The 17,011-nt window shown below is 47.4% G+C and overlaps 1 protein-coding gene across 7 annotated transcripts in view; it reads left to right on the top strand.

Annotated features, from left to right (window-relative positions):
- ZDHHC14 (zinc finger DHHC-type palmitoyltransferase 14) overlaps positions 1–17,011 on the top strand; it is a 278,614-nt gene that overhangs the window by 228,559 nt on the left and 33,044 nt on the right. For all 7 annotated transcript variants that reach the window (XM_023633128.2, XM_001501190.6, XM_001501178.6 and 4 more), the window contains 2 exons: positions 4,490–4,627; positions 8,421–8,469. In XM_023633128.2, the coding sequence (XP_023488896.1) occupies positions 4,490–4,627; positions 8,421–8,469 (187 nt within the window). The remainder of the gene's footprint in view (positions 1–4,489; positions 4,628–8,420; positions 8,470–17,011) is intronic.

Here is a 17,011-nt window from a genome sequence, read left to right as displayed (position 1 = left end):
AACCCTCAGCCTTCTCTGAATGCGTCCAAATTTCCTGGCCCCCTGCCTTTTCCTGTTGGCTTGCTCAAAATCTTATCTTTCAGCAGCATTTTCTCATGTCTCCACCTGGCAACCAGGAGCAGTGATCATTCAAAAACCTACTAAAGGCAATTAAAGGCGTTTCTTCCCTCGCTTAGTGCCTAGTTGTTGACTGTCTGCTACATGCCAGGCGCTTAGGTGCCAGCGCTGTTAGGGTGCCAAGGAAAGATCTCTCACCTCCAGGCGTCCCCTGGGGAAGGAGAGGGAAACAGGTCCACAAATCATCACGGGGCAGCCTGATGCTCCCAGAGCTGCCATCGGTTGGGACCCCCAGCTAGCTAACCCGGATCTCAAGTTATTAGAGAACCTTCTAGGTTTATCAGCCCCCACCCCACCCCCGTGTTCCGTTCTCTTCCCCCCCAGGCTCTGTTCTTGTGCAGCAGCAAGGCTGAGCCCAGATCTACAATAGCCTCCTTTAGGGAACAGCGTCTCACTCTCTTCAAATGAACCCTCCTGAGATGGTACAGAGTAGAGATCACACCCCTCTGGAAGGATCCAAACTTCAGAACCAAAGGATGTGCAACCACTCCAAAGTGGCTTTTTAAAGAGCTTCTCATCACACACACCACACCCCTACCCCTGCTCCTCCTAGGACGTAGGACACCCCATTCAGTTTTCCCACATGGAAAATAGACAAACGGATCTCTAGTAAGAGTTGTTTGAAACCTCTCAGATGCTGTGGCTGTGTGCATCTAGCTCTGCCAGCTGTTGGACTCCCCTCTCCTCCTGCAGATGTTCTCCCTCCCAGCCCATTGCTGCTTCCCTCAGGTCCCTGGGAGCCACGTCGGGTGTCACTTCTCACCAGCACTCGCTCTTGCCCCAGCTCAGCTTGTGCCCAACTCCTGTCTGCTCTTCTTCCCTGGAAACTGAATGGCCCAAGCCTCTCCATTCAAAATGACCCCAGGCAGCTCCTCGGCTTCCTCCACCCCCCTGAGTGAGAGTCACTGCATCCAGAGCAGAGCCATGCAGGGCAGCGTGAGCCACCTTATCGTCCTCATCTTGTCCCATTTTTATCCTTGACCCATAAAGGAGAATGTTGTATGCTGCCAATGATGGCGAGAGACCAGACTGATTTCAACACTAAATTAGATTTTCCTCTGTTAGGTGTTCATTCTTTGGGTCGGAGGACTGTTTCGGAGTTGGAAAATAAAGTGTCCTCACCAAATAGATAAGGAACTCCTAGAAGGCGTGGAGCGTTATGTTGTTGTTTTTCTTGTTTGTGGTCCTAGCCCCTGATGCAGTGCTGGGCACAGCAGTGTGGCATTTAGCGGTCAAGCGTTCTGGGGGCAGATGAAACTGGCACCGTCCCAGCTTTGCTCCTGTTAACCGTGTGATGTTAACGTACTGGCTCGCCTGGACGTCTTTTTGATAGTATGAGGGCTTATTCAGTCTTTTGACAAATATTTATTAAAGGCTATCAGTAGAGTTGGCAGATAAAAGCACGTTAAAAATAAATAAGATGAGTTTAGATAAAGGTGGGAGTCGAGCTGACAAGACTTGCTCATGGCCCAGATGTAGGGGTGAGGGAAAGATCAGGGTGAAAATGGTGCCCGGGATTCTGGGGGGTTGAGGGGCAGAAGTTAAATGGGAGTCTGAAGAGGAACGTGTTTGGAGGGGGATAAGGGGAAGTTCTCTCTAGGGCATGTCAAGTTTAAGATGTCAGGCAGTTCAGCATGAGTCTGTTGCTGAAGATGGCACATGGCCATTTTAGCGTCATCAGTGTATAGTTGGCATTTGAACTTGGGATGAAAAGAGACTGCCCAGTGAGAGAGAGAGACCATGGAGAGAGCAGAGGCCCAGCCTGAGCCTGGGGTGCAGCCCACCACCAGAAGTCAGGCAGAGAGGCAAGGTGAGGAAGGAGATGGGAGGAGGGGGCCAGGGTAGGGGAGAATGAGAGTGTGAGGCGCCGTTAGACAGACGGCCATGACTCTGAGGCCTCCTGTCCTCCAGAGATGCCCATGGAGTCTCTTAAGCTGATTACCACCATGTATTCAACAAACACAAAGGAGGACATGAAAAACATCAAATAAAACAATTTCTCAATGAGACTCCATTTTGAGTGGGATTGTCGTCAGTCAAGAAAAAGTTCTCAAAAAGACAAGTTACCAAATGGAAACTGCTTTCAGCTCAGGACTGCCAGAGAGCCGGGCATTCACACCCGTTCCTGAGACATCGCTGGTTTCCCAAGAAACCCCGCAGACCCCGTGACCGACAGTCTCATACTCATCATCTATTGCTTTCACTTCTCCAGTTGCTGTGCCTCCCTCAGGAAAGCACAGCATCACAGCTTGGCTAATAGGAAACTTTCTAAGCTAAAAATACAACTTACCCCTGCCCCGCCCCCACAGAAAGCGTCTACAGCGGGCCGCAGAGACCTTGGTGCTTGGGGTGGGGCTTCCATGATGTTAGTTATGCCTCCCAAGCCCACTTGTCTTCTCTGCAGATGGGCAATTCTCACGTCCTTGAAGAGCCTCCGTCCGCCACGTATTTGGGATTTGGAGATGAGCTTTCACAGCTGGAATCCAAGGTTCCAACCTCACGTGTGTTTTTGTGCCCCCAGCCTCCACTTCCCATTCCCATTTTCTATACTCAGGTAGAAAGAAGAAAGGTTTCTCAAAATGGTAGCCTCAAGCTGTTAGGACAATCTGACTGATTCAGATTTTTTTGTTCTCCTTTTGTATTTCTTTGTGTAGATCTCTGTTGTAAAGCCTGTGCAGGTCAGTGACTTAGGGGAAAAGAGGTTGTCTTTATGCAGGGGTTAGTTTTTCCAGCTGGGTTGGGTTGGCAGCACATGTTAACATGTAACTCACATGGATACACCAATAGGAATTACTTTCCTTTGAGTGTCAGCATCTTGGAGGCCATGGGTCGGATGGACTGGCTGTTTCCTGTTAATGTCACTTGCAGATAACAGTGACTCTTACAGTTCCTCTGCCGCCACTATCTCCAGGTGTCCTCGTGCCTGCCCTTTTCAAGAAACAAGCTTGCACTCGACATAAAAGATGAGATGAGGGATTTATAATAGGTGACCAGAAAGCGATGAAATTGACTGCCTCGCATAACTTCATAATGTTTTATTTCCATAGTCACACTTACCATAGCCTTCTCTGTATGTTTTTAAAGCACTTAAAGATAAAATGTGAAAATTGGGTAGAAGCTAGGCTTGGAAAAGAGCCTGAGTGAAAAGCTGAGTCGTATGTCTAGCGTTTTCCAGCCCATGGCGGGGCAGGAGGCCTGGGGGCAGTAGGAGTATGAGAAGGGTCCTCTGGATCGCCCCTCTAAATGGGAGATCAGCTGAGTAGTAGAGAAGAGAAGCACTTTGCCATTAGTTGCAAGGGGAAGAACAAATCACAAATGCACAACGGGTTTCGTGTGAGATTCCCAGATGAGAAGACATGGCTTTTGTACTAGGGTTCCGTGGGTGACAGCTTGATAATGCCCAACCCCAGTGCTCTGACAAAGGGCTAGAAGCAGCATACGCATTGGGAAGACGGGGGCAGCCCTGAAAGACCTGGCCTCAGGTTCTAGTTCCCCATACAGGCAGGCTCCCTTCTCTCTGAGCCTCAGTTCGCTCCTCTGTAACGTAGGGCAGCAGCATCATTTTCCCGGTAGGAACGTTTCAAGGCCAAATGGGTTCATGTGTGTGACTTCTCTTGACAAACTATAAAGCATCATATATGTTTTTTTTTAAATGCTTTCCCAGACATTGCTTTACTTAACCCCACAAGAACTCCTTAAAGTTTTACAGGTCAGGAAGCTGAGAACTGTGGGCTAAAATATCCAGTGAATTACACTGCTCTCGAAGATCATAGTTCACTTTAAAAAATGATATCAATTCTTCTACAACTATTGAAACAGCAGAGACGTTTCCTAGGAAACAGTTGTAACTGGGATGGAAGAACAAAGCATTGTCCCTCTGGCCTGTCCCAGGTGGCTAGTGACCTCTCTGTGGCCATTTACCATGAGAGGAGATCATTCAACACCACACACCTGTGAAAGGCCCTAGGCCCGCCCAGCCCAGCACTTAACATCAGAGGTGTTGGTACCATCTTAAGGGAAGATTGTTCTGTAAGCTAAAGAGGTTTCTTTTAGAAAACAGGAAAATCTTTACTAATTTTAATGAGAATAGAATGCATACTCTATGTTTTTTTCAAAACAGCTAAGCTCTCTTGAAAGAATAATGATGTTCTCGAAATGTTTTAATGTTAAGCATTTCTCTGAGTGGTTAATTTGGAAATACATAGTATGATATTGTTTTACTGTATTATCAGAGGTTGGATAAAGGGTGGTTGGGATATTGGGGAGGAGGGACTCCCTCAAGTAAAAAGCATTAACAAGTAAATAATAAATTAATTCATAAAATCATTTTATTAATTGACTTCCATCTCTTTTTTTCTGCCTCTCATTTCAGAACGGTTTGATCACCACTGTCCCTGGGTAGGCAACTGTGTGGGGAAAAGAAACTACAGATTTTTTTATATGTTTATTTTATCTCTGTCTTTTCTGACAGTCTTTATATTTGCATTCGTTATCACGCACGTCATTCTTCGTAAGTATGCTGGCGAAATCAGATTACGTATGTAACCATTTGCCTGACTTTGGTTTTCTGATTTGATTTCGAGTTAGTATTTTGATCATTTCGGGCTTTTCTTTCTTCTCTTCCCCCTTCTCACTTCCTACCTTCCTCCATCCCTCGTCATCTCCCTCTCTCCCTTCCGGTCCCCATTCCCGGTCCTTCCAACAGCAGCTGCCGGGTCACACCTGGATCCGGCTGTCTTTCACTTCTAAGACTTTTTCCTTGATATACTCTCCCTCATCCCAACCTAAGTAACGTCACTTTTTCTTCTGCTAAGGGATTCCCTGAAAGAATCATCCCCATATTTTCACAAAGGATAATGTGCTGCCCTGATGGCAGAGCTTTTTTTTTTAATGATATCTACTTATGCAGGAACAGTCACCCTCCCTAGAAAAAAATGTGTAGGATAAAGCCTGGGTTTTCTTATGCACAAGTCTATCTCTTAAAGACATACATTTGATAAGATGTTTGATTCTCTGCTAGAACATTCATAAATGCTTGGCATATGAAAGAAGCAACTTTATTAAAAATGAGACTTAGGGGCCGGCCAGGTGGTGCAGCAGTTAAGTTCACACGTTCTGCTGCTCAGCGACCCGGGGTTTGCCAGTTCGGATCCTGGGTGAAGACATGGCACCACTTGGCAAAAGCCATGCTGTGGTAGGCGTCCCACATAGAAAGTAGAGGAAGATGGGCACGGATGTTAGCTCAGGGCCAGTCTTCCTCAGCAAAAGAAGAGGACTGGCGGCAGATATTAACTCAGGGCTAATCTTCCTCAAAAAATAAAAAATAAAAAAGAGACTTAGATATAAATGATTTTAATATATATTTGCCTAGGCAAATGGCATTTTTTCATCCCCCATTCTCAGGGTCATCACTTTGAATTTCTCTTGTCTCTGGACCATTCACTTTCCTACAATTGGAAATGATGAGAAGGAAGTTAATTGGTTTTGAACTATATATTTAAGCCTTAAAACTTCCATCACAATGCCATTAGCCCCACTAAAGACCAGCATTGTCTCTTGCCCACGTTCCTGAGGTACAATCACCCATTAGCAACTACAGAGCCTCCCTCTGGAATGTTTCCAGAAGTGTCTGAGCACAGGCCTCGCTCTCTTCACATACAACAGCACCAAAACCACAAATGGAGCCGAGCTGCGCCAGAGTCAGAAATGCATATTCTCCTCCCTTCGCTTCGTGGGATTGGTGAGCTGGCTTGCGGGAGGTGGGGGAGGAGCAGTATGGAACATTTCACACTCATTCTTTTGAAATATTGGTCGATTTTGAGCATTAAATGGACTGTCTCAAATTTTCGTAAGCATTTTAATCCTAGTTCCCATTCTTTCTGACTGAAATCCTTACATCTACATGTGACACAAATTTGTCATATATGCTTGAGAGCCATAAGTTGGTGGCACTGCAAGGAGAGGATTGACATTCATTAGAGATCTCTTCCCTACTACCTGGGACAGATGCCAATAGTGGCTCTGCAGGGGCATCTCTGCTCTCTGTTTTCAGAGTCTCGGAATGGCCAAAATGTAGCCAGGGTCCCATCTACGTATTAATAGACAGAAGAAGCAATTGTCTACACTAGAGTAGAAGTAAGTGCTAATATGCCAGCATATCTATGACACTAAAAAATAGCACGTAAACATTACATTTTTCTATCATCTTTAGCAACTTCGAAATGCTTTCAGATATATTTATATATTATTGCATTGTATTTATGGCCTTGCCCCTACATTGTGGATATCAAGGGCCAGTTTTTGCTCACTCGACTGCACGCATAAAGTCTGAGAACACACACAAAGCCACCTGTCACCACAGGTGGGTTGCGATATACATTTCGCTTGCATCTTCTCTAAAGTTTTACTCACCCTGGCTCCAGCAAAATGGAGTTTGCTGGAGTTTATGCTTATATGTTGGTAATCCAGTCTTCCATCAAAAAAGCATTCAGAATTTATCTGCCTGCAAGTTACCCAAATATTTTGGACAAAAGCCAATGAAGATTTTCCTCTTCCCTCATTCTGTACTCTCCCCAAAAACTCCCACTAAACGACACCACCCACCCCCAATTTGGCTTGGCATGGGACGCTTTAAGGAGAGCAGAGGTTTTTTTCTCTTTTGAGGAAGATTAGCCCTGAGCTAACATCTGCTGCCAATCCTCCTCCTTCTGCTGAGGAAGACTGGCCCTGAGCTAACATCCATGCCCATCTTCCTCTACTTTCTATGTGGGACGCCTACCACAGCATGGCTTGCCACGTGGTGCCATGTCTGCACCCTGGATCTGAACCGGCGAACCCCGGGCCGAGGAAGAGGAAGTTACGCACTTAACCGCTGCGTCACCACGCAAACCGAGAGCAGAGGTTTTTACATGCTTCCCATAATCCCACTAAGATTCTGAAAACACTGGCAAAGGCACAGAGCGATTTGAGAGCAGCAGAGAGCTGTTCTGAGCTCTCCCTGCTGCGTAATGGGCTCTGAGAGGGACAACACGACAGGGGCGGGGGGGGGGGGGGGGGGGGGCGGCGGGCAGGGAGAGAATTCTGTCATCGCAAAGATTCCTGGGAAGATGACATCTGGATTTCCTTAGAGAGGAAGGAGAGTCTGGGAAAGCAATGCCATTTGGGTTCAGTAGGCAAGGAGAAATTATTTCTTTTGGTCTCCTAATTGTGCCTCCAGATTGTGTTTGTGCTGAGACCTGCAGCATGTCCACTTGCTGGTTTTGCCCTGCTGGCCTAGCAGAGGTGGAAGAGAAAGCCTTAAGCTTGCCTCAGCAGTTCTCCCGCCAGTGGGCATCCTAGCACACAGCACATCCTTGTGCCTCAGTGGTGGCCAGTGGGCACAGAGAGGAGGGGAGGACAGCACAGAGGGAGTGAGAACGCAATGAAGAATGTGGAGCCATCCCACTCTTAGCCTTCCCGTGGCCTGACACGGTTTGCAGTTACACAGACATGTCCAAGACACTGCCTACAACTCCCACGTTGTAGCCACACCAACAGGAAACACCACAGAGACGCACTAGAACCGGCACTTCTCTCCATATTCATCTCATTGCTGCCCCAGCGCCAGAGTATGTCCCCAAACACATGGCTTCCCACAGCACAGCAGGGACCCGGCGTCACCACCCCAAGATCGGAGCACTAAGACTTCCTCCCTGTGGGCTTTTCTTTTTAAAAAGCGTCATGTCAATACATAAAACAGAAATTGCTTCTTGTCAGATGCATCTTCACTCAAGCCCCTAAAGGAATGTTTTTTTGTATGGACAGTTCATGTCCCGGAAGGAGTCAGTGATAAACTTCAGCTTTATGGGTTTGTTTACGATGGGTGCAGAGAAAGACGTCTTTTATATGTAGCCTAGTTTATAAGACGTCCAGGGTCAAAAGTTAACAAACTTTGGGAAAACAGTCTTTCATAAAAGAAGAGAAAAAATAGCCTACAGTATTCTGGTTTCCTATTAAAATGAGGAAAACAAAGGAGTAATCAGAACTCTAATTTATGGGCCAGTATGCAGACATGCATCTGCTTTTATTGAAAAAATATCCAGCAGATGTTGGGTCTAATTATGAATCTACCATTTTCTTGTTGAATAACTTTAGTGGAATCTCAATCTTTGTTCAGTATACTGAGTGCCATAGCATGTAGGAAATATACTTATTTAATTGATCTTTAGACCTATGATTTTTAAGTAGATGAGAGAGCTTCCAGCCTGCAGGCTGTGTTCTGGAGGTGAACATTTGAACACTAAATTTTGGTTTCCTTCCCACAGGTTCACAACAAACGGGATTCCTAAATGCCCTGAAGGACAGTCCTGCAAGATATCCTTTCTGGTTGTTCTGGTTTTTCCAATGCGAGCGTATAAGTATTGGACTGACCTTCTCCGTGACCTCTGCGTCTTGTATCTGGTTCTTCTCATAAGCCATATTCTTTTTCTTTCTGTAAAGCACCCAAAGAACTCCCTATATTCACTTGCATGAATAATTGCGTCTGAAAGCTTGAACCTTTGAGGGACTCATTTAGCCTTGCTTAAATCGAAGCGCTCTTTAGCTAGAGAGTCAAGTGTGAATTCTTGCCCAGCCCCAGAGACCAGCACTGATTTGTATTAAACCAGGTTGGTTTAAGGAGAAGTGAGGTTGCGGAGCCCCAGCTGACTTCATTGTGCTCAGCAGTGGTCCCTATGGAACATTTATGGATGCCCCTGTGTGGGCCCCCTTTTTGGTATGGTCACCAGTTGGGAATCCTCTGACCCTCATATGGATTCTGTCTAGGGGTGCAGTCCAGCATCTCACTGGGAGGTACAGATAACCCATATTTATTTCCAGGAAGAGAACACCTTTTCATAGCCCTGGATGGACTAAAGTTGGTCAATCTCAAGTCTTTTAGGTTAATCCCATCCTGCCGAACAGTATAAATGGGCGTGTACCATAGGATTTTGAACTTCTTGAAAGAAAAACGTTGGCCCATTAAGTGTTTGAATGGGCCCCCGCTCCCTCCCCTGTCCCCCTAGGTTTTACACTAATTAGTGCAGAGTCTGCCAGCTGGACCCACTCACCTGGCTCCCTCTGGCACCCAGCTCTCTTTCTTCTTCGTACAACCAGGTACGTTGGACTTTAACTCCTCGTTACTCCCAGGAGTAATCTTCATCTTGTGGTAGAGAATTCTTAAAGAATGAAGGACTTTACTAAGAGGTACATGTCATGCATATCATTTAGTTATTAAAAATAAACTGGCCCGTGTCCCTGGGAGCTAGCGTGTGTGTGTGTGTGTGTGTGTGTGTGTGTGTGTGTGTGTGAGTGTGTGCGTGTGTGTGTTGGTGGTATTTAGATAGATCTAAAAGCAAATGTGGTCCTGGATACAGAATTACTTAATACGAAGTGTCCCCTTTTTGGTACCCCTGTGTTTATGGGCAGCACAGGATGCTGGTTGCGAGTACAGATTCTGTAGCCAACTAATCTCTTAAAAAGGGGCCAGGGCCATATGGAAGATGTGCAGAGGGGGCTCGGAGATTTCGTTTTACAGGGACGTCCTGTCTTCTGTTAATGATCTGGGAAGCTAGAGTTACTAGCAGTTGGCCAGAAGGAAAGGTGGTCCTGGGAATGAGGTCTTCAACATCTGGGCTGCTAGGAACAGTTCCCATGGGAAATGCCATCCTTCCTCCCTCTCCCCAACCCTCCCACCCTCCACGGTCATCACCTCTCTGTGCCCTGCGATTTCCAAGGCCTGTTGCTTTGGCACAGCTTATAGCCAAGCCTTGTCTTTTCTTCCCTGAAGAAGCTCGCCCAAGTCTTTCAGGAAATCACTTACATCATGGAAACATGCTGGTGGTGTTAAGTTTCATCAATGCACCTCAGAACCAGAGTTGAGGTCCGGGCTGCCAGCTGGAATGCTTGCTGAAGCCTCAGGTGTGTGGCAGCCTCGGCCGCCTCCCCTCCTCTCTCCCCGGCACCTGGCCTTTCCTGAGACCCTGTGCCTGTGCAGGATGCCCGTTAAGCATTTCAGACAATGGATGTCAATGACAGGGACTCCTCTCATGGGGGCGGGGAGGAGAAAGGCTGACCTGAAGCCTGGGAGATTTCACCTGCTTCTTTCCGGGGCTGCAGGCTACCTGCTGTTCTTCGTGGTTCTCCTTGGGATCACCTTCAGACACAGCACTCCCCACGGGGGCAGAGAGGACCTGTGTGTGGTTGGGTTTGTTGCTACCGATCTTCATCCTATTACTACAGACCTCCCAACTGGTGGATCTTATCGTATCATAATCCCAGAAGGAGTCACGAGGAAGGACGAGGTAGCGAGTCCTGGACTGGGGTAAAAGTCTTTTAACTCTGCTCCACCACAGTTAATTATGAGGTCCTGGGTCATTTCTTTTAACCCTTTTGTGTCTCAATTTTTTGACTCAAAATAGTCGACGCTTCTGTACTTGACAAAGGTATGCTGACAAAATCAACTGTATGGAATATGTGAGAATGCTCAACACAAAGCATTGCTGACGTGCATGTGAGAGTGACTTGAAGGAGGCATCCTCTTGTGGCCATCTATGTGACAGGCAGGATCTGCCAAAACCTTCTTTTTTGACTGCACAGTCTGCATAATCAAGAGCTTTGTGTTCCCTGTAAGGGGACGAGACAAAGGTTGCTGATAGGGAGAGTGACAGTGTCTTTGAAGTGGGATGCTGACTTTGCTAGAGAAACTATTCATGTGGAGAGGGGAGGAAAGAGAAACGCTCCTATCTGGCCCAGAGCGAATTTTAGTTTCTTTCCCCTGGAAATACCATTCTCAGGGAGAGGTAAAGAGTTGCTCCTATGGCCTCATGAAAATCTCAGCCACTGCCTTTCCAAATAGTGTTGCCGTATGAGATGCTGACCCTCCTTGTGAACAGGCAGATGTTTTTCCCTTTGCTGGTGTTACCCAGGCGTGTCCTCCACATTCAGGAGCTCAGCGGCCACAGCTGTGGCAGCCACAACCTGCTCTGACTGCGTGCCAGCCTCTCACAGCATCTAGGACATCCTGGTCCATCCAGGCCAGGGCCTTTCCCAGCATGCTCTGGCATGTGCCGGCTGTGTTCACGTCCTGTTGCTGCTTTAACAATTAGCCACAAATGTAGAGGTTTAAAGCAACATCAGCTTATTATCACACAGTTCTGTAGGTCAGAAGTCCAGTAGACTCAGCTGGTTTCTGCTCCAGGTCCCAGAAGGCTGACACCAACATGTCGCCAGCCTGGACCCTTATCTGAAGTCTACAGGGAGAATCTTCTTCCAGGCTCATTCAGATGGTTGACTAAATTCATGAGGTGTAGGACTCAGGCCCCCTGCTCCATTCGCTGCCTCCTGGCTCCCTTCCTCTTCAAAGCCAGCGCCAGTGGGTCAAGTCGCTCTCATACTTTGAGTCTCTCTTGCCTCTTCTTCCATCCGTCTTTCTAACCTCAGCCAGAAAGTCTCTCCACTTTTAAAGATTGGCCCCCACCCTGATAGTTCAGGATGATCTCCCATCTCAACGTCCATAGCCTTCAAGCTACAGACTCCCTTGTGCCGTGTAAGGTGATGGGTTCACAGGTGCATCTTTGGGAGAGGCCGTTGTACTGTTGACCCCACAGGCCTTGCAGTAGGGGGTACCCCGGAAGCAGCACTCAAGTGCAGGTGGATTTGAGAGGTTTTCTGTCTGAACCCATCCATGAAGCTCACTAGCAGTCCATCACTTCTGAGTCTGTTTCTCCCCTCCCTTCCCTTTCCTGCCCTTTCTGTTAATCTAGGAGAGAGAGGATGGGAGACAAAAAGCGACAGGCTTAATATACATATATACACATACACACACACGTGTGTGTATGTATTTATATTTCCTCCCCTGAGTTCAGGTTGAAAATGTTAACAGAATGCCCCATGAGGTCCTTGTTGAACTAGCCCACCCTTCACAATTTACAAGAACGATTATCATCATCGTAACTTTGCTCCTGCTCATTTGGTCCCCACTTAGCTTTGTGGCACCTCCTGATCCACTGTCATGCTGGGCTCCTGCCTGGAAAAAGGCAATCTAAAGCTGAGGTCAAAGTCTCTGAGGGCAGCTGCCCCAGCCGACATAAAGGACTGTCTGATAAAACCACCCCATTTCTCTCCTGGAGAAAAGCCAGAGCCAGGAGCGAGATTCAGGAGGAAGCTGACAGCAAACGTGCCCACCCTCAGTAGGGGAAGATGAGCGGGAGGTGACGTGAGCAGTCTGAGCAATGCCCCCAGCTTGGATCTGCTGTATCATTTTTGGAAGTAGAGGAGAATTTCAGGTTCTCAGACAGATCCATACTCAAAAGTGAGGTGCTGGGTTTTTTCAATTATGAAGCACATAGATTTTTTGTGACACTAATGTCCCTCCCCAGTCAATGGTGTGACAACCTGAAGCCCCTCTGTTCTGATGGAGTGTTTTCTGTTTGAAATAGATGCTTTGGAGAAGATTGCCTCCACTGAGTGAGTCTATTAAGAAATATTGAGTTCTGATGATTTATCGTAAGTTTGTATTCCAGAAGAAAAAGTATGCTTTAGGTTCTAATTGGTTGTGATGTGTTTTTGAAAACGTATCATGTTGGTTATCACTGATCATATATGTGATAGGAAAGGCTGAGTGCCATCAGGATGCCTGTTCAGCATTTTTGTCTCCTCCGTTCCCTCTGGACACCCTGTGGCTTTGGAGGTGGCCCGGATGGATGGCCAGGTGGATGCTTCTGAGGGGCCACTCTCACTCTTTGAGAAAGGTGTGCTAACCCCTGGAGCAGCTCAGAAGTGGCATGGCCTGGGGAGGCAATGGGATCACAGGGCCGGGGTGTTTGAAAAGAGGATGGATCCCGTTGTCAGTGTGGTAGGAGATTCTAGCATCAGATAAGTGTTGAACTCCAGAGCTCTAAGCTCCCTCCACTGTGGAGGCCCTGAGAGTTTGGCAGGCTCCTTAGAGGTAGTCTATTTATGATGGATGAGACCGATCTGTGACATCTCTCACTCATAAAGCTGTCCTCTGATTGAGGGCAGTGCTGCCCACAGCTTGTTCTCTCCAGACCTGCAGTCAGTGTGGAGCAAGAATCTGTAAGGTACCAAGTCTTTCAAACATGAGGAGGTTTTTCTGGCTAAATTGCCTGAGCACAGGACTGGAGTCCAGTGTGACCTTGGCAAGTGACCTCTGCAGGGGGTTCTAGGCAAGAAAATAACTTATGTTTAAAATTTCTCAGTGGCCTCCCGTCTGATCCCCTGACCATGGTATAAAAATATTTTGATGAGAAGTGAAGGCCCGGGCAAAGACTTCTCACAGTAGATTTGCTCTGCAAAATAGCCAACAAAAAACAATGTCGTTGATGAAGTGAGAGAGAGTAGAAACAAAGTCGGCTAATTGAAAACCCACCAAGACACCTTATCAGAAATGCTGACACGAATGATGGAAACCCTGATGAACAAGAAGCCCTTCATCCGGCCCACATGAAACCCAGCAGGTCTTTCGAAGAAAGGAATCAGCCAGCTCATTCCAGAAGGAAGCCAAGACCGGATGACGTGTAGTTCCAGAGTGTGGCAAAGCCAGGAAGGAGAGGAGAACAGATAAGAAGGGTGAGGGAGGAGTGGAAGGAGAGAGCGCCATAAATGGCTGTGGGTGCAATGCCTGGCTCATTTGTAGGCACTTTCTGGGCCCTTCCCTGTCTGCACCTCAGCCTGCCTGTGGTGAGAGAAGGGGAAGGATGCTCAGCCACCAGGGTCACCCTTGGAGGGAGCACATCCGGCCTCAGAGCCCCAGCCCATCCTCCCTCCTCTTCTCCCTCTTTCCTCTCCACCTCCCATTGCCTGCTACTGTGACCTGAGACTGTTCCCTCTCATTCATCTCTGCATCAGAGAGGCAGAAGCAATGGGGTGGGGCCTCTTGGGGGTCAGTGGGCAGTGGGGTGGCTGCCCAGTACTATGAACTCTCAAGAATCCCCTGGGAAAGAGATGAAAGGAGTCTCCTCCAGAAAGGATGGCACTGAGTCTTCAGGCCACACAGCCAGGCAGGTTCCAACAAAAGACGCCTGCTTGGCATCTATTTCCTTCAAAATCAGTTTATTGAGTACCCACCACGTGCGAAACCTGTCGAGCTTACAAAGTCAGAAAGGATCCGCCCAGACCTTGCATGGACAGTCAATCAAAAGGGGGCAGCGCAGTGATGGGGGCAGGGTGATTCATTCTCCTCCTCTACAAACATCTGTTCACGCCAAGAGCTGGGCTGTAACTCTGAGTTCTTAAAAGCAGAATAAGTCTTCAGTGCCATAAAAAAGTCACTGAGTGCACTCGAGGTGGGGGTGGGGTCCAGAAGGAAGCAGTACATCCAGTGGGGAAGGCAGGAAAGGCTTTGGCAGGTGGCATCTGCACAGGGCTTAGAAAGATGGGTGGGATTCTCATAGGGCAGGTGGAGGGGAGACATCCCAGGCAGGGTGCTGTGGGTGTGTTGGGGAAGCGCAGACCCTCCGTTCGCAGGATACTGGCACCTGGAGCACGGAGGTGGTCCCAGTCACCAGGCCCTCTATCCTAATGGTGTCCGCACACAGATGCTCTTAAACACTCACACGGTGGGCACAGGGGAGGGCGCTGTGATAGCTAAGCCCTGATAGGGGGTGATCAGGAATGATCGCTCCCAACAAGGGGTGGGGGGTCCTGGCAGCATTAAATACCAGTGAAGCCGTGGGCTGCCTTCTTCCCCTGGACGCTGGGAACCAGCTAAGATTTCTGTCAGGTGAATGACATCATCAGAGCTGGTTTTTTGTTCTTGTTTTGTTTTTGAGAATGTTCATCTCCAGCAAGAAACACAATGGAGTGAAATAGGAGCCGTTGCGAGGAAAGGCCCCCGAAATTGAGATCAAGTGACAAGGGGACGGCTCAGCTGGGAGAAGCTCTGCCGTCAGATCTGGAGTGGGGGAGGGGGGAGGAGGAGGGGTCAGAACCGAATCCCAGGATCCAGCCCTGGGTGGTCTGGGGAAAGAGGGGTACCGAGGAAAAGGGAGACGGTTGGCATGGTTTGGGGAGAAATGAGTTCTGTTTAAGGTGTGTTTACCAACAGAACCTAAGAGATCACATGCAGAAACCTCCACAGGAGCCTGGAGTAGCTCTAGGATCCTCTGTAAGTGCTTGCATAAAATAAGGAAGGAAGAGAAAAGCATGAGCCTGACCATGATTACGTACAACCTCAGAGGAAATGTTACCAGTCCCGCAGTGTCGGTGAGGCCACATGGCCGCGCCACCTCCTCCTGGCAGCCTTCCAGGGTTCTGGGAGGTGGAAGCCCTGAGGAACAGGCGGTGGGCCAGCAGCAGGGCCTCATTTGAGGAAGAGCCGGGAGAGGGAACCCCTGCCCATCAACAGCCATTTCAACACAACAGCATTAACGCCCAATTAAAAGGATTACGGTCATTTTTAATCATGATTTATTGTTCCCAATAAATGCTCCCTAAACGAAAAGAGTTTTCAGTGGTTGGTAAATCAAATGGTAATTGATTCCACATTTGTGGAGGCTTTTACTAGAAAGCCTTTTTATCCCCAATTTGCATTCATTTCGAGGCACAAGTGTCTGAAAGGCAAGGACGGCGTAATGGGTGGTCGTTCCGTTTTAATGGAATTTGGTAGAAGGCTTAGAGTTGGTGTGAGTGCCCACAAAAGGGACACACACTGGGCAGCCTGATGAAAAATGAACCAAGGCAGCACAGGCTTTCACTGACGCTCGGCATTCAAGGCCCTTCCATCCCGATCTCTGTTGATCCTGAGAGGGACCCCGGAAAACAGGTAGGACAGGTGTCCTTAGGTCTCGTACAGCTGGACCTGCACTGAGAAGTTATTTACGTTCCAAGGAGTCACCAGAAGCAGAGCCACTTCTCCTAACTAATTACCAGCCGGGGAACGGAGATTCTTTCCCGTCGCCCCTCACCAGTCTGATGGAGGGAATTTCATGAAGAATGCGCATCAGATTATGTCTCATGAGGTCACAAAGTAGGGAATGAGGTGGTTTGGTTTTTTAACTCACCGGAGTGATATAAGAACATAGTCACATTGTAACAAATTTCAAATAGTCAGAAACATCCTAGTAAAGGGGAAGCGTGGCTGTTGACTCTCCCTTCATCATTCTGTAGGAACCCTTGTCAGTTTTCATGGGTCCTTCCAGATGGTCTTCTGAGAGTTTGAACACGTGTGTGTTCATACCCAGATGCCCATATACAGTTGGCGGGACTGCTTGTACCTCAAAGGGTTACACTCTCTGCATGTCCTAGAGTTTGATTTTTAAATATTTCCTGGAGTTATTTCCATGTCCACATATAGATCTACCACATTCTTTTTTCAACCGCTTTATAGGATTCCAGAGTATGGATGAACCTTAGTGTATTCTTCTGTTGCTGGATATTTAGATTTCTTAATTTTTTTACTGCTCAAAAACTGAGGTGGTAGATTTTCTTGTTTGTACTCTTTGTGCACAAGGGTTGGTTTTTCTCTAGGACTGACAACGAGATGTGAAATCACTGAGTTGAAAGTTAAGCATTTTTTAAATGTTGATTGACGTGCCAAATTGTCCCCTAAAGAGATTGTACCAATTCTCCATTTCTCCACACCTTCACCCACACTGGGTGTTATCAGGGCTGTGATTTTTGCCAATTTGATGGGGAGAAAAAAATTCATTATTTGGATTTCCATTTTCTGGGTAGTAATCGCCTTGCACATATTCTCATGTTGTTGACTTTTTTTTCTATTCTCAATGTGCTAATTCACACCTTTTGTCCATTTTTCAGTTGGGTTGTTTGTTTTTTTCCTGTTAACATTTTCTTTATGTATTCTCAAGAATAGTCTTGTAAATATCTTTTGCCAATTTTTTTCCCCTAATCTGTCTCT

Source organism: Equus caballus, chromosome 31 (assembly GCF_041296265.1).
Source record: "Equus caballus isolate H_3958 breed thoroughbred chromosome 31, TB-T2T, whole genome shotgun sequence".
Lineage (NCBI taxonomy): Eukaryota > Metazoa > Chordata > Mammalia > Perissodactyla > Equidae > Equus > Equus caballus.
This window is presented reverse-complemented; position numbering and strand designations above follow the sequence as displayed.